Consider the following 25,389-nt stretch of genomic DNA (forward strand, 5'->3'; position numbering starts at 1 on the left):
ACTCTATATGAATTACATTTCAGTTCCCTTGTTTTCCAAACATATATTACATTCTTAACTTCATTATTTCTTAGTATACTAGTTCCCAGGTAACATTTTTAAGAAGTGTACCTATAATGCTTCTGGTAAGTAGAAAATATATTAAGCTTCTTTTGCCTAGAATTTCATTAGTCTGTATTGAAGAGTAAAAGTCACACTTTTTAAAAAACAAGTGACAAATGTGATTATAATCTCCTCAGTATCTCAGTTCTAAAATATTACTTTTTTATTAATAATTATATTACTATATGGATATATGTGTATATTTAAATAAATATATATAACAAATTTCTCCTAAGGATTAAGTTAATATATACAAAGACTTTAACACAATACCTACTACATGAAATTGTCAGTAAAGGCTAGATATTATAGTAGTTATTATGATATCTTTATCATTTACCATACATGAAAGTATGTATTTGAGGAATTTGGATAAAATTGTTCTTTAATCTTACTATTTGATAAAAGTTGCTTTCATTTAAAATTTTTAAGCTTATTTATTTATTTTACGAGAAAGTGTTTGCGAAGAGAAAGAAGGAGAGAAAGAGAATCCCAAGCAGGCTCTGGATGGTCAGTGCAGTGTCTGATAGGGGGCTCCAACTCATAAACCATGAGATCCTGACCTGAGCCAGAATCAAGAGTCAGACTTTCAACTGACTGAGTCATCCAGGCACCCCAAAGTTGTTTTTGTTTAAATACAAGATTTCTGTGACTTCAAAAAAATATAAAACCAGGAATGGAGCACTTTATTTTTACAGAAGATCTTCATTTTATGGCTTACTTCAATGTAATAAGAAATGTGATTTCCATTTTAGAGATGACAAAATGCAGGCAATTTGCTCTGGGACCTATTGTCAGTCCTCTGTATTCAGCCACCACTCATCTGTAGCCTCCTGGGTGGATGGTTGATGATCTGTGGTTGTTAGAAAGGGACATCTTTGTTGAGGGACTGCAGGCTGGATAACTTGGCTTCTTAGGGAAATAAGGGTCTAACCCCCATCTTAGAGGCTATAATTTATCATAGAGTCTCCTCAAGGGAGTGACCATATTTGATCTCAGTAGCTGATTTGCTTAAGTTTATTGAAAACAATGACAATGGAAATATAGTCATAGATTCAGTTGTATGATTCAGGTCACAGATTCAGGTCAGTGCATGACCTGCTGACATTGAGCCTGGATCCTCGATGTTGGTCAGATACCTAGTGAGAAGCCAGCTGGGCTTGTAAAAGGCTTTCAGTGATGCTTATGGGCTGGAATGAACTGGAGGGGTGCCAAGTCCCAGAGTACCACTCCATCATCACAAATAGAAAACCAGTCTAATATCATGGACAATTCTTAGAACCTTCTACATGGAATCAATGAATGCAAACTGCCTTGGTCAAAGCTCTTTTATGTTCAAGGAACAGAAGTCTACCCAAGTCACATCAAGAAAGGAGGGGAAGGAGGTATAGAAAACCTCATGGTTGTTCAAGAATAGCCTCATGAGAAGTACAGCTGCAACCAGAAATGAACCAGATGCCAAGGTTTGAGGTCTCTGTCCCCCCTAGATTGCATAGTCAGACAATATAACACAGCAGGTGAGGGCTCAGGCTATGGATTAAGGCAGATGAGGGCTTAAATATTGACTCTCCCACTATCAGTTGGGCACTTTGGGCAGATGTCCTACTTTCCTATGCCTTTAGAGTGTGATTTCATCTAGTCTGCTCAGTTGGCATGTTTCTGCTGTTACTCTAAGAAACCATGTTCATCCGTCCTTTAAGGATGCTCTCCAAGACAATTCTTCCATGAATTCTTTCCAATCAGCCTTATCTCCCCTGTTCTCTTCCTTCTTTAAACTCTCATTGTATTTACAGTCAGGGATACATAATTGCTCTTATATTTTCTCACATTTATTATATAGATGATATTTTTTTTTCTCCTCAACAAGATTGTAAGCTTCTAGGAGGCCCAGGGCAACAGTTGGCCTTTTTTGGTACTCTCTTCTTCCTGAAAATGATGTTGAGCACATGGTATTGTATAAATACTTGTTATTATTCAAAATAATCAAAAAAAGCTGTCATTTACTGAGCCCTTACCCTGTGTTAGCTACTCTACTAACTATGTGCATTATCTCATTTCAGTCCTCCCATCTTGTGAGTTAAGAACAATTATACTCATTTCACAAATGAAAAAAAAACCTGTGGCCCAGAGAAATAAGCTAAGATAGCTTGTTCAGAATAATCTAACTAATAGTACAAAGTAAAGCAGAATTCAAACCCCAGGCTATTTAACCCCATTATGCTGCACTGAAATAGTGGACACAATCTCTAATCTCAGATGCAGTGAGGTGGGGATAAGAAGGCATACATAGATTGTCTTGAGCTTTCTTGAAGGACAGAAAGTTCCTCCTTTTCTATGACAGCAGTTTTGTTATATTTCCTCCTCCTGTTTTTAGTAAATAGTTGATCCTGATGGGAAGATTGTTATTGCCCTTAAGAATATTGCAAAGGAAATAAAAGGTTGAGAGGGATTAATTTTTTTTTAATTTTTTATGTTTTTATTTATTTTTGAGGGAGAAAGATAGCTAACAGGGGAGGAACAGAGTGAGAATCTCAAGCAGGCTCTACACTGTCAGCGTAGAGCCTGATGCAGGACCTGAACCCACAAATCATGAGATGATGACCTGGGATGAAATAGAGTTGGACACTTAACCAACTGAGCCACCCAGGCGCGATTCTAAAATAAGATTAAGTTATTCATTCATTGAATGTTTAAGAGGCTTCTGTACTCAGAGTACGACTTAGAGACCCTAGATGGCCTAGAACTTGGATTGGATCATTAGTGAACTATGTTTTAGAATGATAAGTGCTGGAAGTAGATATAGTACGCACAATCAAATGTCACTGAAAAGGAGAAAGAGATTACTTCTGGCAGAAATCCAGGAAGAATTCATGATAGAGCCTAAGCGTTATTTGGTCCTGAAAGCATAGGTTGCATGTAGACATTCAGAGACTTAGGAGAGGGGAAGTCTATCCAGAGGCACAGAAAAGAAAGATAAAGTTAGTCAGCTTGTCTCACTAGAACAGTATGCAAATGAAAGGGAGGGTGAGAAGTAGTTGTGATGGCGAATTAAGTCAGGATCCTGAGGGCCTTGAAAGTTAAGATGAAGAGGCCAGACTTGATTCTGTGGTCATTGGTGCCATGAAAAGTTTTTAAACAATAAACTCAAATAATTAAAGTAATCCTAAAAATTAACCAGATGTGTGTACAGTAGATTGAATGAAGGGAAAGATGGGTGGAGGGGAGACAGGAATATTGTTAAGGATTAGACTAGTTCTGTGATTGTGGGAACAAAAGGAGGAAGCAAATACAAAGACGTGACTGATGATTGGGCAGCTGATGGACAGTGGGGTCAAAGGAAGGCAAAGGATGGAGGCTTCTGAAATCTGACCACTCTAAACTTCCTAAATAGAAATTCAGAAGGGGAAGACTTTGGAGGAAAAAATGATGTGTCCATTCTCAGTATATATTTTGAGTTTTGAAGGCCAGAAGGCTATATAAGTAGAAAAGATACACACAGTATTTCAAATTAGGCTACTATATGCCTGGTACTGAATGGTCATTGGCAATGACAACAACCAAGCAATGTATGAAATTGGGAGAATTGATGTAAAAGGTGAGTTTTGAGTGTAGAACAGGACATGGTTTGGCAAAGGACAGTGATGACCAGATGTCAAGGGATGTTTAAGAAAAACTGCTAGCCAGCCTTTAAGGAAACTAAATAAACAGCTTGTCTGTTTCATTTGTAGACCAAAGTTTGGAGGGAAGTACTGCACCGGAGAAAGAAAACGCTATCGCTTGTGCAATGTCCACCCCTGTCGCCCAGATGTACCAACGTTTCGGCAGATGCAATGCAGTGAGTTTGACACCGTTCCCTACAAGAATGAATTCTACCGCTGGTTTCCAGTTTTTAACCCAAGTAAGGAGCTGTGACAGTATATTCCAGATCTAGGGCCATAGCCATTACGAGAGTGCATTTAAATGTCAGGATGTCTGGGATGCCCTGCAAAGTTCAATAAAGAGATAATTGTACCATGAGGAGTTTTATATTTCAGAAAATGGAAACACAACCTGGTTAGGTTGATCAGCAAATGTTGAAGGCTGGATATATCCAACTCTGTGCTGAGTTCTGGGGGAGATAAAAGGGAAACTTATCAAACATGGTGGCTCACTTCAAAACATGGTACAACTAAGCAATCAGTGAAAATACCTAATTACTGATGAAAGCGCTCATTGATGAAAGTGTGAATTGATTGTAATTTTGGCAGAAATTCAGAAAAGGTCACTGTAGGTTTGGAGTAATTTCAGAGAAGACTTCTAAGGAAGTGTTAATGACTCTTAAGCATGAGAAGTCTTGCTACTGGAAAAAGGAAAAGGGAAGACATTTAAAATAGAACCAGTAATTCCAGTTGACAGGAGAAAAGCACAAGGAAAAACAGGATGGTAGGCATGCCTTCATCAGAAATAAATGAGACCCAGTGCTGGCCAGAAGTCAATGTTTTGTATGTATAGCACAGCATAAGAAGGGTAAAAAATAAAATCAAGCATCTAAAGGATGCTTATCAGGGCATGGGGACATAACCAAATTGCAGAATGGGACAGCAACTTCGGCAGTGCGTCCGCTGTATCGACACCAGTTACACCTTCTCTCCTGAAAATGAAGAAGAATCATTAACCATTAGCTATAGATTAGCATCAAAAAATGTCTGTGCAAAGTGTTATTATTCAAGTAGAGAATGAAAGAGGAAAGATTTTTTTGAGCTAAGGAGATATGAGTCAAGGTAGTAAAAAATAACTAACTAATAAACTTCCATGGTTTTTTTAAGTGTCTGAAACTTCGGTGGGATAGGACACAAGAGGAATCATAGATGTCAGCCAGTGAATGAAAATTCCGTATTTAGACTTTTAAAAAATGATAAAGTCAGTTGCTTGTCAATGGGCCACAGGCAGTAAGGGAATTTAATTTCGTTTACTTAGTTTCCCACATCACCATGACAAGCACTGAAATCCCTTTCCTTTGTTCTTGGGCTGCCAGGAGTGCCTAAGGAATATCACATATATTCCCCCCGGGGGAATTCATTACCTCTGAATTTCCTGTCACCTGGGAGAAATAAAATGGCTATTTGAGACAAGGAAGCAACATTTTTCTGTTCAACTTGTGATGAAACGAATTCCTAACTGATAATGAGAGCAGCTTATATTAAATTTATGTCAGTGTTTGCTCTGTGCCAAGCATATTACCCAGCATGGTATTTGCAGTTTCCTGATTTTATCTCCACGAGAGAATCCTGTGAGGAAATTTAGGGTTTTGACCCAATTTTTATGGACATGCTAGTAGATGTAGAGACTTGACTTGCCCAAATTCAGACTATACAGTAGAGCCAGGAGGAGTTGGCTCAGGCCCGACTCTGTAGCCTAAATGTAACCAGTAAAACAGAGATGGGGATTAGTCTGTGTCCTTAACAACAATGCATTGTGTTTTGAATTTTACCCAGGATGATGTTCCTATTTTAAAAAGCAGATGATTTCATGGCCCAGGAATTCTGGTGGAGGGGAGAAGAGCCCCAACATTTATTTGCATTATGACAAATGCTAGGTTTGTTCAACTGATCTGAGAAAAACCATTTTTTCTCAACATTTAAGCATTATCAGTAAAGTATTATATTTCTCAAATCAATTAAGTTATAATTCCAAACATAGCATCACAGTTCTTAAACATCATAATCAAAAGACAGAACATAAAAATTTATAGTAAACAGAAAGTCTGAAATATTAGTGAAATACATTTAATTTATTTTATTTTTTTAAGTTTATTTACTTATTTCATAAGATACAGACAGAGAGAGACAGAGAGAGAGAGAGAGAGAGAGAGAGAGAATTTCAAGGAGGCTCCACACTGTCAGTGTAGAGTCTGAGACTTGAACTCACAAACCGTGAGATTATGACCAGAGCCAAAACCAAGAGTCAGACGTTCAACCAACTGAGCCACCCAGGCATCCCCTAGGTTTAATTTATTAAAAAAAAAAATTCACTCTCAGGTGCCTGGGTGTCTCAGTCGGTTAAGCGTCCAACTTTGGCTCAGGTCATGATCTCACAATTCGTGGGTTTGAGCCCCACGTTGGGCTCTCTGCTGACAGCTTGGAGCCTGGAGCCTACTTCAGATTCTGTCTCCCTCTCTCTCTGCCCCTCCCCTGCGCACTCTCTGTCTCTGTCTTTCAAAATAAAATAAAGACATAAAAAAATTTAAAAAAATTAGCTCTATTCTTGTTTTTATACCTCCATGGTTATTGTAGAATATATTAATTTTAGTACCTTCTTATGTTTAACTAATATATATTTTGATATACATGGGGATTGTAATATTACCCTGTCAGAAGTTTAAGGACTCTACAAGTTTAGATGAGCCAAAGTTACCGAGTCTTGGTGATTATTTGATTTTTGGTTGAGTGTTTGGTCAGGACTTTTCATATAATTTTGTTATTTCCTTCAAGCTGATTTAAAGGTTCAGCTTGACTGATTAAATTGAGTTTCTTTCTTGAGCTAAATGTTACTTGTTATAACAATAAGACATTTTAAGTTATGCTTTTTGCTTAAGGGTTGGTGTTTCTTACAGTCCGGCACACGTGTGGTAGAACATGCCTCTCCTCTTGTGCACAAATTTCCTTGTCTCATCAGACAGTGTTACTTAGAAAACACAAGTTCAAATATTAAATTAAGAGCTTCAAGACAGCGACACAGAGCATTCAACCACATGCGAAGCCCTGGCCAACCACACGAGGTTCATACCTCTGGGGCCCTGCCCCCAAATGGAGTTTAGAAACTGGGCTTTTTTAAATGGTAAAACTTCAATAGCAATCTACTTACAAAATGTGAAATGAATCAAAAGTTTCCCTTGATCTAAGAAATATTTTTTATCCTTCTTAGCAAGTTTTATTTTTTCCTTCTAATGACCACTTTTTAACATCATTATCCAAAAATGTTGAGCCATCCTGTTTTACCAGAATTGAAATGCAACCTTTGACTCAGTAAATTCATTCTGCTACCCAAGCTTCCTTTGAGAGGATTAATCAGTGTGTGGCTGAGAGTTCACCAGTAAATGAGTCTGAGAGGTTTCACTTAGCTGACTTATAAATGGATTTGAAAGTTCTTGAAAGATAGAGGAAAAAAAAAAAAAGAAAACAACCCTATGATCCAGACAAAGGGATGTGTCAGGACAGATGAATAAATGTGAGACAGTGAAAATACTCAATTCTGTGGATGCTATGAAATCGTTGAGGCTGATATCTGGGATCCTCTGATACTCATGGTCTATTGCTACTCCTGTCTCCTTCTGCAGAGCCCTGTGTCATAGTCGCCTACGACACACCCGAAGTACCATGAAAGACAAAGGCCAATGGAGAAGACAGGGAAGTGGGGTTCAGTCTTATAAAATGCTGAAATAGCACTGAACCTTCCATTCCCAAAGGCTGCTTTCAAGCACAGGGCTCTTTCTGGCCTTGGCATCCCTGTAGGTCATAGGTGTGCAAGCCTGGGGAGTCGGGGCAGTTGGGTCTGTGAGCTGTTGTTGTTGTTGCCCAAAGATTATTTGCTAGATTATTCCTAAGACACCATAGACCGCTGCACTTAGATTAAGGAGAAATTTGTTTTTCTTACATCAAGGATACTTCAGCTAGCCTGTCTAACCTTGAAGGGTGTATTAATCCCCTATTGCACAAGCAAATTGAAGTCTGGAAATGAGGCCCTCTCTCCATGGAGATGTGTTATTATCACAGAAGAAAGGAGACCTTTCCAGTGTTACTGTTTGAGAGCCAAGACATTATTTTAAAAAGGAACACAGGCTTCTTAAAAAATGCAAGTGTGCATAATAGAATGAAATGAAGATAAATTCTTATCCCACTTCTGCTTAACTTTTCCTTAGAGGCAACCATTGTTAACAGCTGGCTTTAGTTTGCACACAAATGAAGTCATACTTTTCCAATTCTGCAGCTTTCTTTATTCATTAGCGGAACGTCACGGTCTTACAGCTCACCTCATTCCTCGTAGTGACTGCACAGCGAGTTTGTGAATATGCTAAACAACATTATGTAAATGCAACTAAATTGATCTGTCCTTTTCTCTCTGGGTAAACCTTTCATTATTTCAATGAACATCCTTGACCTCTTCTTTTTTTTAAGTTTATTTATTTATTTTGAGACAGAGAGCATAAGCAGGGGAGGGACATAGAGAGGGAGAGAGAGAATTCCAAGCAGGCTCTGTGCTGTCAGTGTGGAGCCAGATGCAGGGTCATGCGAGATCATGACCTGAGCTAAAGTCAGACGCTTGACCAACTGAGCCACCCAAGTGCCCCAGCATCCTTGACTTCTATCACTAAGGTCAAGGTTGAACATGACTGCGTTGATTATCCATCATGACTGAGATGATCTCTTTGCCACCTGGTCCAAAATTTTCTCCCTAACAGCGTTGACCTTTTTCATGTGTGTTAATTAGTAAACATGGGTTAAGAGCCTTTTCTGGGTATAATGTCCTGCTAGTATTCACTAGGAAAGGTTAATGATAACAACTGCTGCATTAAAATTTTTTTTAATGTTTTATTTATTTTTGAGAGAAAGACAGCATGAACGGGGGAGGGTCAGAGAGAGAGTGAGACACAGAATTCGAAGACAGGCCCCAGATTCTGAGCTAGCTGTCAGCACAGAACCCAACATGGGGCTTGAACCCACGAACCATGAGATCATGACCTGAGCCAAAGTCAGATGCTTAACCAACTGAGCCACCCAGGTGTCCCAATAACTGCTACATTTAAACAACCACTGGATGCCAAATACCTTATTGGATATTTTAATATTATTCTCTGATAATCCACTCTGTGCAGACTGGAGACCAAGAGGGCCTTGGGCAAGATGCAAGAGTCAGGGCTGAGAACTGAATCCTTGTGGATCTAACTACTAGCTGGCCAGCTGTATTTTTCAGTGCACAGATGACTGAAGTGCCCTAGATGACATGGCTGTTTGGGTGAGGAACTTGTAAAATCCACAGTCTTATAAGCATAGAGCTGTGAAGACCTCAGTAGTTATTGTATGAGTAGAACATCTTTGAACCAGGTCCACAGTGGCAGTAAAAGGAGATCATAGAGCCACTTATTGACCTAGAAAGATCTGGAATTTTTTGTGTTAATCCTCAAATCAGTTTTCTAGGTGTGCAGGATGGTTTCATGTTGATCTGGCTGCATTTCACATATGTGAGACAGAAAAAAGACTCTCATACTGTTCCGCCATCTTGGCCCCTCTCTAGAATTTTTATGCTAAAGCAACAAGACAGAAATTTTTAGAAAATAGTGAAACAAAGTATGAATTTAGAGAAGCATTGATTAGAAATGGCATAATGGAATAAGCTAAAGGAGAAGAGGCTATTTCAGGAAAGATCTGTCTGTGTGGGAATGAGAATTGAACCAGCCTTACAAACTATGTGTGTTTTGGCTGCTATCATAGTAGATGGCAGAACATGATAGGGCAACCGCAAGGATCTTTAGAGTTCATTAAGTTCATGAGAAGGAGGTGAAAACAACAATCATAACTGCCATTTATTAGGCACTTACTGTATATCAAGCCCCATGCTGAGTGCTCAATGTACAATCTCTGTCTTAACCCTCACAATTACATTGCAAGGTAGGTATTTTTACTCCCATTTTTCCAGATGAAAAAACTGAGTCACAGAAAGTTTAAGTAACATTCTCAAGGAAATATTGAGCTTTCATGAGCTAAAATTTGGATGTATACTCTCTGTAGAAATAAATGTCTCTGGAGTCTGATGATTCTCACTATACTTAAGCCCTGTGAGAGAATATTAAAATGGAGCCCCATTGGAATTCTACCAAGTTGACACCTCAAATATGATCTGTAAATAAAAGCATTGCCTAATAACATGAAGAGTGGATTCTTTAGAGAGCTCATCAAAGACATTTGTCTTTTGTTCAGGAACATTCTTTTACTGTAGGTTAGAGGTTAGTAAAGTTAGTAAAGCTCTAAGCTAAACCACCAGGTTTAGGTCTGCCACTCAAGTTGTGAGGTCTTGGGAGACTTAATCTTCCTATGACTTATCTAGGAAACAGTGACAATAAAAGAAGTAACACCACAGAGTGGTTGTGATTGGTAAAATGAGGTAGATAACCGCTATGAAGAACAACCAGACAAGGGAAATAGTGTGAAGTGATATGTTGGATATTATTTTATTAAGCAGAATTCCTCTTACCTCACTGTATGAATAAGAGTAGTGAAAGTCTCTAGTCATTTTTTCCTCTGGGGAGTAAGTCAAATAGCACAGACCCAGGGGGCGTTAAATGAAGACAAACATCGGAACTTCAGTGTTCTGGAATTCACTGCAATATTTGCCATTGGATGGAGATGTACTTGCTAGGAGAACCCATTTATGCAACTCCTGGGAGCGAATGGCTTCCTGAATTTTGTACTGGAGCCACCTCTCTGGTCCCAGCCCTTCCCTGCAGGCTGAAACAGAAAACTCCTGTGGCAAAGCTCCAGAATTCTTCAGGGCTGCTTTCTGTGTCCAAGTACAAAATGTCAAATCCAAATTCTAAAGCTCACATCAAAGTCTTATTTAAAAGAGTTTCCCCCACCTCTTTCTTTCTACTTGTCAAGTGGTTAATAGTCCTGTGTTTCTGGATGGATGTTTCTGTCTCCAGGAGAGCAGAGCTGTGCCCCGATGGCTCCCTCCATGTACTGCTGCTTCAGGCCAGGCAGTGACAGAGCTAATCACACTGCTGGGGAATAAAGGTTTATAGCAACCCCGTGTCTTACCTTGTCCCCGGAGTCTTCTGGCCCTTTTCCATTGGCACTTTGTATGTAATCTCTCCAACTCATTTGGACTTTGTTCGTTTTCGCAGACAACCTATCTGCTACTCATTATATAAAATCAGTTGGTGTTCTTTATCTACTTTTACCTTTCTCCTTTAAGCTTTAAACAGATGCTTTCGACCTCTGTCTCAAGTTTGCCCGGAGTTTCAGTGTTTGAGCTTCTGCTCTTAGTTATATTTATGTTTTATACTCTTATTTCTTTACCAAACAGATCGTTGCATCCTTGAGAAGCCATGTCTAGGGTTGAACACTCTGGCTTTGCATTTGCTGTCCATCCACATGGGGTGGGTCCATGAGACATGGCCTGTGGCTGGCCTCAGTGACCCCTCAGCTGGTCATACCAGAAGGAAACTCAAGGGTTTCCCCCAATAAACAAATCCAAAGGGGATACCCTCCAAGAAAGACCTTTCTGAAAAAGACATTCTCAAGATTTTCAGCTAAAAAAAAAATGTAACACTCAAAAGAAAATTACTATTTGAATTCTTATCCTATGCATGTATGACCTATTAAAAATTTTAAGGCAATTTATGTTGAAAAGTTATCCATAGTTCTGATAACTGCAGTTACCTGTGTATAGGTACATATTTTATTAAGTAAATCTTTAGAACCATTCCTGTGCTGGAAATCACCCTATCTGCATTTACAAGGGAGTAGAAAATTCATCCCTAGGATGTGTTCATTGTGGGACCCAACTTGATGAGATAGACTGTTATGGTAAGCAGGTAGACTTCAGCTTCAGGAAGAAAAAAAAAATTGGCCTTTCTGTTTCTCTGTGTTTGTAAATTTGTGTCCAAGGACTTCTTGGATTTGAAGAGGATAAAGAAAGATATTTGTTGGGGGGGGGGTCATGATTATGGTGGTGGTGTTAAGTAGAGAGTTGGCCCAATGGGAGAGAATTGCCTCTTCTCTAGAGGTCCACTTACTTTGCAGCAAACAGTGAGCATTGCCATGCTTGCCTGGGGCAGTACTGCATTGGTTGCTAATATTTCTCTTCTAGACCAACCCCAGAAGCTCTACTTCTTATTTTTACAAGCCCAGTTCAGTGTTGCATTGAAAGGTCTCATCATTTGTAACAAAGGGTTACAATATTCCCAATTTAATTTGTTGTGAAACCTCTTAATGGGATAAAGAAAAAAGCCTGCCTTTCAGCATGTGTCACAGAAAGGGGAAAGATGGAAATTTCCAGATGAACAACGCTTGGGGGTATTGTATGTATAAAAGAATCCTGTAGGAAGGGTGGGGACCTAAAAATGCTAACTTGCAAAGATTTGTTTCTTTTACACTCCAGCACACCCTTGTGAGCTCTACTGCCGACCCATTGATGGCCAGTTTTCCGAGAAAATGCTGGATGCTGTCACTGATGGTACCCCTTGCTTTGAAGGTGGCAACAGCAGAAATGTCTGTATTAATGGCATATGTAAGGTATTGGGTATGTTTCCTTCATCTACAACTTTATAAAATCATGATTTTTATTAATTCAGGAAGTCAGATGTTCTAAGTGTTTGCTTTCCTACATTTGCAGGTGGTCTGGTTTTTATATATGGTCTTCAAGACAAGACTTTTCAGTGTTCATCAGAGTCAACCATTTGGAATTGAAAACTTTCCCTCCTGCTGTGGTCTTTCTTATCTGACTTGTCGATGTGCTCTGTGATACTATTTTAGGCACGGAGCAGGGTCAGATTGAAGAAGAACCAAATTAAAGAAAGAATTATTAGGAAAAGACAACCCTGATTATTTTAGGGGTTTTAAAATATTCATTGGATGGTGCCTGACTGGCTCAGTCAATTAAGCAGACAACTTTTATCCAGGTCACAATCTCAAGGTTCATGGGTTCGAGCCCCGCATCAGGCTCTGTGCTGACAACCCAGAGTATGGATCCTGCTTCAGATTCTGTCTCCCTCTCTCTCTGCCCCTCCCTTGCTCATGCTCTATCTCCCTCTCTCTCTCTCTCTCAAAAATAAACATCAGAAAAATGTTTTTAAATTTTCATTGGTTACTTTCCAGCAAAGTACTTAAACTTGAGAAAAAAGCTGAAATTAACAATGGTTTGTATAATGTTTTGCACAAAGTAGTTTTACATTGATTACCAACATGGTCTTAGGAAGAGAGATGGCATGTCAGGTAATTTTAAGCCAGGTTTTCTGATTTCTATTTAACGTTTCCTCACTGACTCCATTATTCAACTCTGCCTTTTTTAAATTACTGAGAGCTGACTTGTCAATGCTTTTATGTGTGCAACCACTAAAGAAGCCCTTCCCAGTGCACACAGTCTGGTTTGCAAGGAACTGATGAACAAGTTTTGTGATCCAACATGCAGGCATAAATCTCACATTAAAGCACATGTGCTTTTAATCAGTGAAAGGCAAGTTGTATAGAAAGTTCTAATTAACTGTTCATAAAGCATAATGGTTAGTGGTCAGGCTCTAGAATATGAACTGAATACCATCATTTACCAGCGGTACAGCTCTATGCATTTTGCTGAAACTAAGTTTCTTTCTCTTAAAATCGGGAAGTTAATGGATCCTCCTAGTTGATGTCAAAAAGAATAATAAAGATGTATATTTTAAGCCCCTAACAGAGCCCCTGGCACATAATAAACTCTTTATGCATTTTATTTGTTTTTGCAAATGTTTATCATAACTTTTTCCCCACACTGGACTTAACTGGTGCCATGGAAAGCCCAGCCCATGAATGTTTAGCACCCTGGGAAGATACATTTATCCCCTTGAAGTTGTCTATTGACTTACTCCAGTAGGGACCAAAGCTTAAGAGGCAGTGTAATGAGTGAGCGAAAAGTAAGTCATAAGCATACTCTACATTTGAAGGAGCTCATGCAAAATTATCTTTCAGACTCATTACTAATTATCACTGTAGCTAAAGAGCCAAAAGTAATTAATATGCATTTGGGTTAGATCTGTTCTGCACAGTGGGAAAAGGTTTGTCTAGCTAATTCAGGCCAAAACAGCCCCCATTACAGTCCAAACAGTGGTTCTCAGGCCTGACTGCCTATTAAAATCATCTGAAGACCTTTTAAAAACTAGTAATGTCTGGACTCTATCTCAAACCTATTGATTCAGACCTCTGGGATTTGTGGCTGGGGCATTGACATTTTAAAAATTGCCCAGGTAATTGGCCTATGGAGCTAGGGCTGAGAACTTTAATCATTAAGAAATGAATGTGATACTAAAATTATCTGTTAGACCTAAACATGTTTGCAAGTGAAGAGACAATATCTTAGCATAGCATTAGAAAGCACAGGTATTTTGAGCAAAACATGAGGGACCTTGGGTGCCTCTCTTGACACCAGTTAAATCAACTTAATAGAATAAGCTGGAGTCTCTCAGCTTGACTTCCTCTTTTTGGAAATCAGTTTGGGCTTTTTAGAAGCTATAATTACCCACTTTCTTTACCAGACTGAACAAGTTTTTAAGCTGAAAGATTATGTCAAATCAAATTTACCTTAATAGCCTAAAAACAAGTTACCTTCGAAGGACCCAGGTTGTGGTTATTTTCAGCTTTGTCTTCTTATTTAATTACTACAGTGTTTTCAAAGGGAATTGAACATATATTGAAATAAAAAGATACACCACCAGAAAAAAATGCATGTAGTGTCTAATCCATCTTCTTTGTGAATATGGAAATGTTTGCTTATATTTATGTACTCAGCTGTCTAATTTGAAATTATAGTATTTGCCAGCATTTTGGCCTGTTAGATTTGCAGATTCCATTGTCAAGGGAATTAGTCTTGATCAGAACTGAGTTTGTTCAAGGAGTAACTATCTATGCCTCTTCCCCATTTTTTAAAGTTTTTATTTATTTATTTTGAGAGAAAGAGAGAGAGAGTATGAGCAGGGAAGGGACAGAGAAGGGAAGAGATAATCCCAAGCAGACTCCGTGCTGTCAGTACTGAGTCTGAAGCGAGGCTCAGTCCCATGAACTGTGAGATCATGAGCTGAGCCAAAATCAAGAGAGGCACGCTTAACTGACTGAACCACTGGGCACCCCAGCCCCTTCCCCATTTTTAAAAAGCTTGTAGTAAACTTTTAAGCTTGTTTATTAAAGATATGAATTTAAACTTAGATTTTTCAGGGTATCTCCCATCTTTAATCACAGGCATGACAAGGAAAGGACTTTTAGACGTGCAGGCACATGATCCAGCCTGCCCCCAGCTTGCCTGGTCATGCAGCCTCACCTCTTATCTGAGCTCTTACCCCTTTCTCTTGGAAGCCAGCTCTTGGATTTCAGTTTCTTCTCTCTCCTCTTTTCTCCCAGTCTGTATGGCTCTGGCTCAATTCCCTTCCCAAGCAGCCCAGATCTTCTGATCTATCACGTCAGAAGTGCCCAGACTTCTCCTCTTAGGCTTCTGTCGCCTCTCACCCTGGGACCCTGGATCCTGATCAAGCTTTTCTTGCCCTTATGATCAGACTACTGTACACTTGTTTTTGTTAAGTTTATTTATTTTGAGAGAGAGACAGAGAGAGAGAGAGAGAGAGAGAATGAGGCAGCGGGACAGAGGGAGAAGGAAAGAAAATCCTAAGTGTGGAGCACTTGAACTCATGAACCACGAGATCACGATCTGAGCTAAAATCAAGAGTCAGACATTTAACCAACCAAACACCCAAGCACCTTCAGACTACTGAACACTTATTAAAATGAAAATCCAACTTTCTGATTTTGTGCCCTTGAAAAGTCAGTGTGTTCAGCCCCAGCTGAGTCTTCCCCCTTACCTATCTTCCTGCCTGTCCTAAGTGAGCTCCTTCTCTCGTTTCTCTCAGAAACGGTCCTGAACTTTCTTTGCTCTCTCTCCAGGCCATTTTGGCCATTTTCAGTGATTTGCTGGACATCTGGGCCAGATGTTTCTCTGGAACAGGTCCCTCTCCGGAATGCCAGATCCTAACCCTCAAAAATTTTGGTGAGGACAGTATTAGTGCTACTATCCTTTTTATCAAATGACAGTATCATTTACCTGTTTTTTTCAGTTAAGCTTAACTCTGTCCTGCCATTACACTTAAAGTTTCATTGGCTAGGAACAAGTCTTATCTTTTAATTAGACATACTTCCAATCTCTACCTTTGCCACGGAGCTGTAGAAATTCCAGTGGATTAGGTCATTGAAATAAGTGTTTCAGTGCTCAGTCACTTGAGAATTTATAAAGTAAAACAGTGGTAACCATAAACAAAACATGATAATTGCCAAAAACACATATTATTTATTCACTAATAGGGCTGGAGGCATGGGTGAAAGCCTGGAACCTGATTTCTCTAAGTAATATTCAGGATGGTATGCTCCACAGTCCAAATGGTGAGGTTAAGAATGGGTGATATGCTTCTGCATGGAAAGGACATAATCATCAGAATAAAAAGGCAACCTTTACGGGCACCTAAACAGGTGGCTCAGTTGGCTAAGTGTCCACCTTCGGCACAAGTCATGACCTCACGGCTCATGAGTTTCAGTCCCGCATCGGGCTCTGTGCTGACAGCTGAGAGCCTGAAGCCTGTTTCAGATTCTGTGTCTCCCTCCCTTTCTGCCCCTCTCCCTCTCCCATTCTGTCTGTCTGTCTCTAAAAAAAAATATATACACTTAAAAAAGGCAATCTACACAATGGAAGAAAATATTTGCAAAGCAAACATATGACAAGAGGTTAGTATCTAAAAGGTGTAAGAAAGTCCTACAACTCAATTTGTAGAAAAACAAATATGCCAATTTAAAAAAATGAGTGAAGGACTTGAATAGATATTTCTCCAGAGAAGACATAAATGGCGATCGGCTATATGAAAAGGTGCTCAACTTCAATAAACCTCAAATACAAATCAAAACCACAATAAGATATCATCTCACATCTGTTAGGATGGCTAGTATCAAAAAACCAAAAGGTAAGCATTGGTGAGGATGTGAAGAAATTGAAACCCTTGTATACTGTGACTGGGGTTGTACAATCATGCAGCCATTACAGAAAATAGTATAGAAGAACTTTCCTCAAAAAATTAAAAACGAAGTACCATATGACCCAGAAATGGGATTTCTGGGGGTGTATCCAAAAGAATTGAAATTAAGATCTTGAAAATATATCTGCACTCCCAAGCATTATTTACACAGCCAAGATATGGAAACAACCCAAATGTCCATCAGCAGGTGAGTGGACAAAGAAAATGTGGTATATCATGTTGTATCCATACTGTGGACATTACTCAGCTTTCCAAAAAAGGAAATCTACACATGTGACAACATGTGGCTGGAAGACATGATGCTCAGTGACACAAGCCAGTCACAGAAGGACAAATGCCACATGATTCTACTCAGGTGGGAATTTAAAATAGACACAGAGAAGCTGAGAATAAAACAGGGATTGCCAAGGGCTGAGAGGAGGGAACCATGGGGAGCTGCGAATCGGTAGGTACAAAGTTTCAGTTACGCAAGGTGCACAGTCCTAGTCGTCTGCTGTATGTATGGTGCCTATGCTTAACATGCTGTATCATGCACTTAAAAATCCATGGAGGGGACAGGTCCCCTCACTGGCCATGTTATGTTCTTACCACACATGCATAGAAAGAGTCATAAGGAAATTTTTGGAGGGGACAGATGTGCCTATTACCTTGATTATAGTGATGGTTTCAGATGCGTTTGTGTAAGTCCAAACTTATCAAGTTGTTTACATTAAAGATGTGCAGTATTTTATATATCTCCTATACCTCAATAAAGCTGTTTAAGTTTATTTATTTATTTACTTACTTATTTAGAGAGCATGAGAAAACCTGAGTAAGGGAGGGACAGAGAGAGAGAGAGAGGGAGAGAGAGAATTCCAAGTAGGCTCTGCAATGTCAGTGCAGAGCCCAGGGCAGGGCTCCATCCCAGGAACCGTGAGATCATTACCGGGGCTAAAATCAAGGGTCATACACTGAACTAATTGGGCCACCCAGGCCCAATTTTTTTTTACTGTTTTTAATGTTTATTTATTTTTGAGGGAGAGAAAGGGGCGGAGGGAGAGGGAGACACAGAATCTGAAGCAGGCTTCAGGCTCTGAGCTGTCAGCACAGAGTCTGACTGGGGGCTTGAACTCATGAACTGTGAGATCATGACCTGAGTGGAAGTTGGATGCTTAACTAACTGAGCCACCACGTGCCCCAAAAGCTGTTTTGTAAAGAAAGGAATTATGGGAAATAATTGTTTTTCCAAAACTGTTGCCCATTGGAGTGGCTATCTGGTACTCTAGGGGTCACGTTAGAGGTGACTCTCGCTGGAGCCATTGTCCACATTTGGTAGCAGCAGGAGAGCCACCACTGATTGTCCTGAAGACAGAAAGACAATATTGTTGTGGGCTCTTTTGCCAGAACACAGGGCATGAAAAAGCACAGTGAAGTCTGTTTACGTTTCCCTTAGCTCCCCTGTGTTTACGTGGAGCAAGGAAGACTGGCTTATGCCCCCCTAGGCTTTCTGTGACCCACTTATTCAGTGTTGATCATGCCGAGTGCAGCTGATGGGAGGAGGATTGGGGTGAAGCCTCCACAGGAACGCAGTGAACATTCTGTGGGACATACTCTGTGGGACACTGGACGCTGTGTCTCCCAGCCCGACCCCCACCTCCATCCTTAGTGGGCAGGCTAACACTGCTGGAGAGGAAAGATGGGCTCAAGGTATTTGTTTTTCTGGCTTCCTTTCCTTTATTCTTCACATTCTTATCTATCCCCGTTTGGTAGAGATTCAAAAAGAACACTTTAAAATTACTGTGTCTCCACGTGAGTTTCCCTGGCTCTTCCCTCATCAGTGAAGGAATGAAACTCTCTGGGACTATGATTTGTAAAGGTCAGCTTATTAGAGGACACTTCTGCTTGATGTAACTATATCACCTGTGAAGGGTTGACATTTTGTTCATGACCACTGAGTACACACCCAGAAAATTCCTTTTTTTCCCCCATTGTGATTAACATGATTAATATTTTAATCTCTTAGCACTTTATTTTTTCCCAGCTGGGTCAAGGAGCACAGTCCTTGGACCTGAAGAGACAATTAGTTTGAGGAATGGAGTTATTTTCTGTCACTAGCCATTAATCCTGTGTTTAGCTGGTGGAGGGAGGATTATATTTAAAAACTCAAACTGTTCTTCCTTTCAGTCAATTTGAGTTGGCTTTAAAAATAAACAGAAATGTGATGAACACTGGCTGATGCCCGGAAGTACTGAATAACTATACTGTACATCTAAGATTAATTTAACACTGTATGTTACCTCGCTGGAATTAGAATAAAAACTTTCAAAACTTTTAAAAAATAAGCCAGAAAGGGAATTATGTTTGAAGAAGAAAAAAACTACCTAGGCATAATTCTTCCCAAACAGAGAAGAAAAATCCGACTAGTAGAATATGGTACCATTTCTGCTCTCTCTTTTACCAGAGAGCAAGCAACTGAGACCTTCAATGCCTCCTGTGTTTCGTGACTTTCTATCTAAGTGTTGTGTTTTTTGGTGTCTGATGATACCAGCCTGGGGATTTTAGGATGGAAAGACTTGGCCATACTGATGGACTGAGGAGAAGGATCCATGCACAGGGAAAGAAGGTGATGGAGAAGGGCCAGCAGGCAGAACACTAGGAAAGGATCAGGTCCAGAACACAGGGGCAAAGTCAGTCTTGGCTCACAGGAGAAAGCTCTCGATGGCTGGAATAGGCTATGTGTGAAGTGCAGTAGGGGCTGGGGTCATAGGAGGCTCCAAAGAATCTGATGATGGTCAACAGGCTCTGATTTCATCCCTCGTGGGACTCAAGGAGTCTCAGCAATGAGCCAGATCATCCTCCAAGGCTGCTGCTTGGCCTGCTCTGCTCAGACAGGAAGCAGAGAGGGCCCCAGTGAGCGATGTAAACTGGCTGAACATTATAGGTGGAATAATTACATCACCCCTGGAAACTTTCCTTAGAGAGGAAGGGCTTTGTACATCAGAAGGGGATTTACTGCTCCATCAACTCTGACTCCAGACATGTTTCAATGTTAAATTTTTGAAACTGTGTTCAATTTTGCCTGTGACTCAGGGGAAATTGGAGACCCACGCAGTGGGTACCTCTTTCCCTTCTAATCAAATATATCTTTTACCATCAATGGATGCTTTGGTCACTCCTCTGGCTGCCACCAGGAAAAGGAACGGTTTGTTCCTGCATCTGTCCCCAGCCCCGATCTCATCGAGAGCAAAGTGGGAAAGAAGTCAGACGTCCAAGGCAGGTGTGGCGTCCCCCATCTGTGTTAGTCATCCTCAGCCTCTCTTTCCCACAGATGGTCGGCTGTGACTATGAGATCGGCTCCAATGCCACGGAGGATCGCTGCGGTGTGTGCCTGGGGGACGGCTCTGCCTGCCAGACTGTGAAGAAGATGTTTAAACAGAAGGAAGGATCTGGTAACAAACAAATAATTGACGTGGCAGGGGACTGAGAATGGAGGGCAAGGTTGATCGCTAATTTTTAAAGCAGATTGTAGCTTTCAGAGAACTCAACATGGATATAGGCTTCACTACAAAGGGATAAGGGCTCCTTGACATTTTTAGGAAAGGAGTTGATTGCTAGACAATTACAGGAAGTCTCCCAGTGCACAGGGATCTAAAGTTGCCTGAAGGCCATCCTGGGAACAGGAATGAGTATGATCCCTGCAAGAGCTTCCAGGACCGAAGGCCAGTAGCTTAGGAACGGACCTTGAACTGGAGGAGAGAGAGAGAGAGAGAGAGATCAGAAGGTCGCTGGGAAGGGTGCAGACACAAGGCAAGCTCGGAGAGAGAGGACAGAGGAGCCAGCAGTGGGCTTAAAGCAGAAGACTTGGAGTGTACCTTCAGGGCCAGAGAAGAGGCAAGGCAAGGTCATTTCAGCCTGCTCTTCTTCCCCATTTCTCCCTTGAAGGGAATCCTACCGACTGGCGCCCTGTGGCTCTCCGGGTCCTTGCCGCCACCTGATGTCCCCTCCTTACCACACCCTGATGTTCCTTTCCCATGATGACCTTTTACAAGGTTTCTTCTTTGTGCAGCCCTGGGCTAAGAATCCTCAGGAGTGAAGAGCTCACCCTTGCCCCCAGTCAGCTAAGACCCCTGCACTTTTGTTTTCCATTAAAACTGCCGGTCCCGTGGCACCAGTGGTGATTTATAGCTGATGGGGTCTTGGGAATGGCTAAGTTAGGCCTGGAGATGATGAAGACAACTTAGAATATCATAGTTTAGGCTCCCACAGAAATGCATCAAGTACGAATTTGGTACAAACAGTTTATTTGAGGGTCGGAGGATCCTGGGAGATGCCAGTAGGGCATGCAGGAAGTGAAACGGGGAAAGAAGGAGAGCCAAGAAAAGGTGTGTCCATCCATAAGCCAGAGACCATTACATAGGATCCAGTGTAGAAATTGTATATGAGAGTTTTTCCACCCAAGGGGTAAAGGAGCTGAGACAGTGTGGGCCAGCCCCCACTGGTCACTGCTTGAGGCTACTTCAGGGAAGGGACAATTGGGTTCTTAATTCTCTGGATTCCAAAGAAATCTGGGTGCTGGGAGTAGGAGGTCCAGTGTGCACTGCCCAGGTAGGTCCTGAGAAGAGAGGGGCAGTGTCTACACTGGAATGACCCCCAGGGCAGGAAGTGACAGGGACTCCCAGAGGTAGTGGGTCACCCAGGGTCCCAACAAAAGCAATATGTCCCTTTGAGACTTGCTCACCACCCAGGATGAAGTAACTGAGTATGCCCTCAAGTGTCAGGTATGTTGACTAAGTGCTTCTTTGGTCCCTAGTACACATAACAGTGGGTGACCTGAATTTGTTTAATTTCCACACCTAGTTTTCGATCTTTGACTGTTGAATTAATAAGGTTATACTGTAAAGTGAAATGGTTGTCTTGCCCTTTAGAATTATCTTTGAAGGATTATATGTTATGTCTATTTTATGGCTTTATTATGTATGAAAGAATCCTTTGCATTACTTGAATGTGAATGATAACCCAGTATGTCTTAGGCATATGATCAAGCATCCTATGATAGTTAATATTTATTCAACATTATAAAGTTGTTGTGTAAACATTGTCCAGTATTTAGATGTATTTGCTTGGATTATGTTTCCACACTTAGCCACAGTACTATTTCTTTATCCGTAGAGGCTCAGATCTTCGGCTTCAGATATCCTGTGCTTCTAACACTATGGTAACTCGTTTGAATTTTCATTCTTGAATCTTCACCACTTAACCTTTTAAGTAAGTGTTAGGAAATCAGGCTATAGTTCCAGGTTTTTATCTCTACTTTGGTTTCTTAGGAGTGTGGAAAAGGACCAGAAGCATCTTGAGCCTCCTTCCCACCCCCACACCTGCCTTAGGGACCTTGATACTGCCAGCCATGTGCCTACCACTGAGCATTTGGTTTTCATTTCTCCTTCTCTCATTTGCTTCCCAGAGGACTTCTTTTTTTTCTTTTTCTCCTTCTCTCATTTGCTTCCCAGAGGCCTTCTTTTTTTTTATAATGTTTTTTAAATTTGTTTTGTTTTTTTTTGAGAGAGAGAGAAACAGCATAAACAAGGGAGGGTGAGAGAGAGAGGAAGATACAGAATCAGAAGACAGGCTCCAGGCTCTGAGCTGTCAGCACAGAGCCTGGTGCAGGGCTCGAACCCACAAACCATGAAATCATGATCTGAGCCAAAGCTGGATGCTTAACCGACTGAGCCACCCAGGCGCCCCTTCCCAGAGGACTTCTGATGGCTTTTGGCACCCAGGGAGGGGTGTCCACTTTGTTTTTTTTAATGTTATATTGATTTTTTAGAGATAGAGACACAGACAGACAGTATGAATAGGGGAAGAACAGAGAGAGGGAGACACAGAATCCAAAGCAGGCTCCATATTCTGAGCTGTCAGCACAGAGCTGGACATGGGGCTCAAACTCATGAGCCATGAGATCATGAACTGAGCCCAAACCAGATGCTTAACTGACAGAGCCACCCAGGAGTCCCTGTCCACTTTAGATTGTACATACCCTGACAGGGCCTCCAAGCCCTCTGGCCCTGCTGTCCCCCAGCACAGCGGGGAAATCCAGCCAGATCTCACTCTGAAGTCTGCTGACACCCAGCTGTGTGGTCTGTGTTCATTATAACCACCAGGCATTCTGCAGGCCCCACCTTTGCTATGTTCCTAATAAAACTAGTTACATCATAACGACCCTGGCTGCCACCACCCCACCTTGGGAGTGAAACCAAAAAGTGCTGCAAAACTATGTGAAATGGAGTTAGATTGCATTGGGCTGATTGATTAATCCAAGGGCCAAAGTCAAAAGAGGGAATTTAACACTGTCTTTTTGAAGACACCCAAGGTATAGTTAGTTGTTTTCTGTACTTACTTACATGCTGTCTTGTACTGCTGCCTTCCTTCTCCTTCTGTTGTATTCTTTCTTTCTAGTGCAGTTATAAATGAGGGATGAATTATTTTTTAGGCTCTATTGCCAGCCTGCCTAACCCTATATGTCAACAAATATAATTTCTATCTATAGGAGGTATTTAGTAAGTGCTTATATAAATCCAAAAGAAAAATGATTTTCTTAAGGCTGGTTCCATATTCCTTTGACAATAAACGAGACCAAATCATTAACAGTTATGTTGATGGAATATCTGTATCAGATATTTTCCCTCCTTGATACCCTGCCTGTGGGTCTGTGGTTTAGCTGTAGCTCCTTTTTCTTCTTTTTAACACGAATTGGTACACTATTGCATTTGTAATATTGTAAACCACTATTGTAATACTGGATTTTGGTCACTTTCTGATTCTGGCCCAAAGACACAAATCTCAGAATCCTTCCCTTCTTATCCATATCCTGAAGTATTTCTTTTCTCCTTGTCTCTCTAATCAGAACTGGGGAGAACTTTGGTGACTGGCAGGGATTGGCTTGGGGGGTTCCTATTGTAACTTCATCTCCCTAGTCAAGAGGGCATCCTATTTGCCTTCAAGAATTTGTGACACATGGTGAGTCCTTATGGAGGATTATTCTCAGAGCAAGTATGCTTCTGCAGCTGGTTACATGGGAGCTGTGGTTGGAGATGGCTGCATTATCCCAGCATGTAGGCATCAAATCTCCAGAGCCTTGTTATGGGCTCTTGTCACAATCATGATCTTGAGAGAAAACCCAGCATCTCCTTTCTGAGAGCCATAAGTGACCATCAGACAATACCGGAAACCAACGAACTTGGGCAACAGGTACAACTAGCACTCGAGGCAAGATCGTCTCTGTGACTAGGAAGTAATGGGAATATGTAGTCAGTCACCTAGAAGAATTCAAAAATCTTTCAAACTTTGCATGGCCTAACTAATTCGTGTGCCTGCCTGGGTTCTCCTCCCTTCTTGCTTTACTTTGGCTCATAGCTCTCTTTTAACAGAGTAGGTTTAAAACAAAAGTATAGGTGGAGAGGTCTGCATTAAAGATGTTCATGATGATCATGCCCATCTTCTCCTCCTCTCTGGCTGCTACTACCTTTGACTATGGAGGTATGAACTATTAGCCCTGCTTTTTTGTATGATGGAAAAAAAGAGGATGATGGAATTAAAATAGGCTGAGAGGTAACAGACCAGGTAGATGTAGATTACCATTGACCATGGGGAAGTCACCCCTTTGGGCCTCTGTTTCTGAGGCCACTTTCAACCCTGTCTGGTATTTTTTTGTCTTCCGCCTGCTCTTAGCCCTAAGGCTGATGCTATGTTTATTGACATCTAAGTGTTGAAGTTGGGCAGAGTCTCCAGGAGATGTCTTTATCCATGGCCTTCCTGGGCCATCCCAACAACGAAGTCCTTGTCTATCTTTGTGGAGAGGAACTCATTTAGTAGATTTGATGCTGTGTGCCAGATGGCAGCATCATATCATGCCTTTTCATTCATGTCACACTTGAGGAACATTAAGCCCACTTTCTTGTAGACCCTCCATAATAGCTTCCATTTCTTGGAGAAAGAAAAAAGAATTGGTATGTTGGTATAGTGCCGTAGTTACTATGAGTAGAAGTATCTGAAATTAAAGAACTTAAGTCAAGAGTACAGTGAACTGTGCATAGATAGCATCAGCTCGTTCACTTATTCATTGACTCTGTTACTTGAGAAACATTAATCGGGTACCTGTTGTGTACTTGGCATGGGGGTGGGGGTCAAAGAAAGAATAAGACAATGACTCTCTTCCCACCGACTTCTCTGCCTTACCCTATTGCATAACAGTCCTGGGCTCCACCCTACCACTTGGCCCTTAGGCACAGCTTAAATGAGGAGCCCAGTTTGGAAGGAAGCTGGTAGAACATTAAGTTCTGTTCTTCTAAGGGCACCCTGGGCTTGTTACCCAGAGCCTTGACCTTCATTCCAAACTTTTATAGCTCATTCTCTTTGGCCTAGAACCCTGAGCCTTTGTCATCTAGCTTTGGTTTTGTCACTGTTGCCTAATTTCCTTGATTCTATATTACTCACCTACCTTGGTCTTAAATGTTAAGACC

General features: G+C 41.0%; 1 protein-coding gene across 1 annotated transcript in view; it reads left to right on the forward strand.

The window, feature by feature from the left end:
- Positions 1-25,389, forward strand: part of ADAMTS12 (ADAM metallopeptidase with thrombospondin type 1 motif 12) — a 276,826-nt gene that overhangs the window by 194,712 nt on the left and 56,725 nt on the right. Inside the window, exon 12 of the mRNA XM_029941278.1 lies at positions 3,831-4,000. Coding sequence (XP_029797138.1) covers positions 3,831-4,000 — 170 coding nt within the window. The remainder of the gene's footprint in view (positions 1-3,830; positions 4,001-25,389) is intronic.

The sequence above is a fragment of the Suricata suricatta genome, chromosome 6 (assembly GCF_006229205.1).
Source record: "Suricata suricatta isolate VVHF042 chromosome 6, meerkat_22Aug2017_6uvM2_HiC, whole genome shotgun sequence".
In the NCBI taxonomy this organism is placed as follows: Eukaryota; Metazoa; Chordata; class Mammalia; order Carnivora; family Herpestidae; genus Suricata; species Suricata suricatta.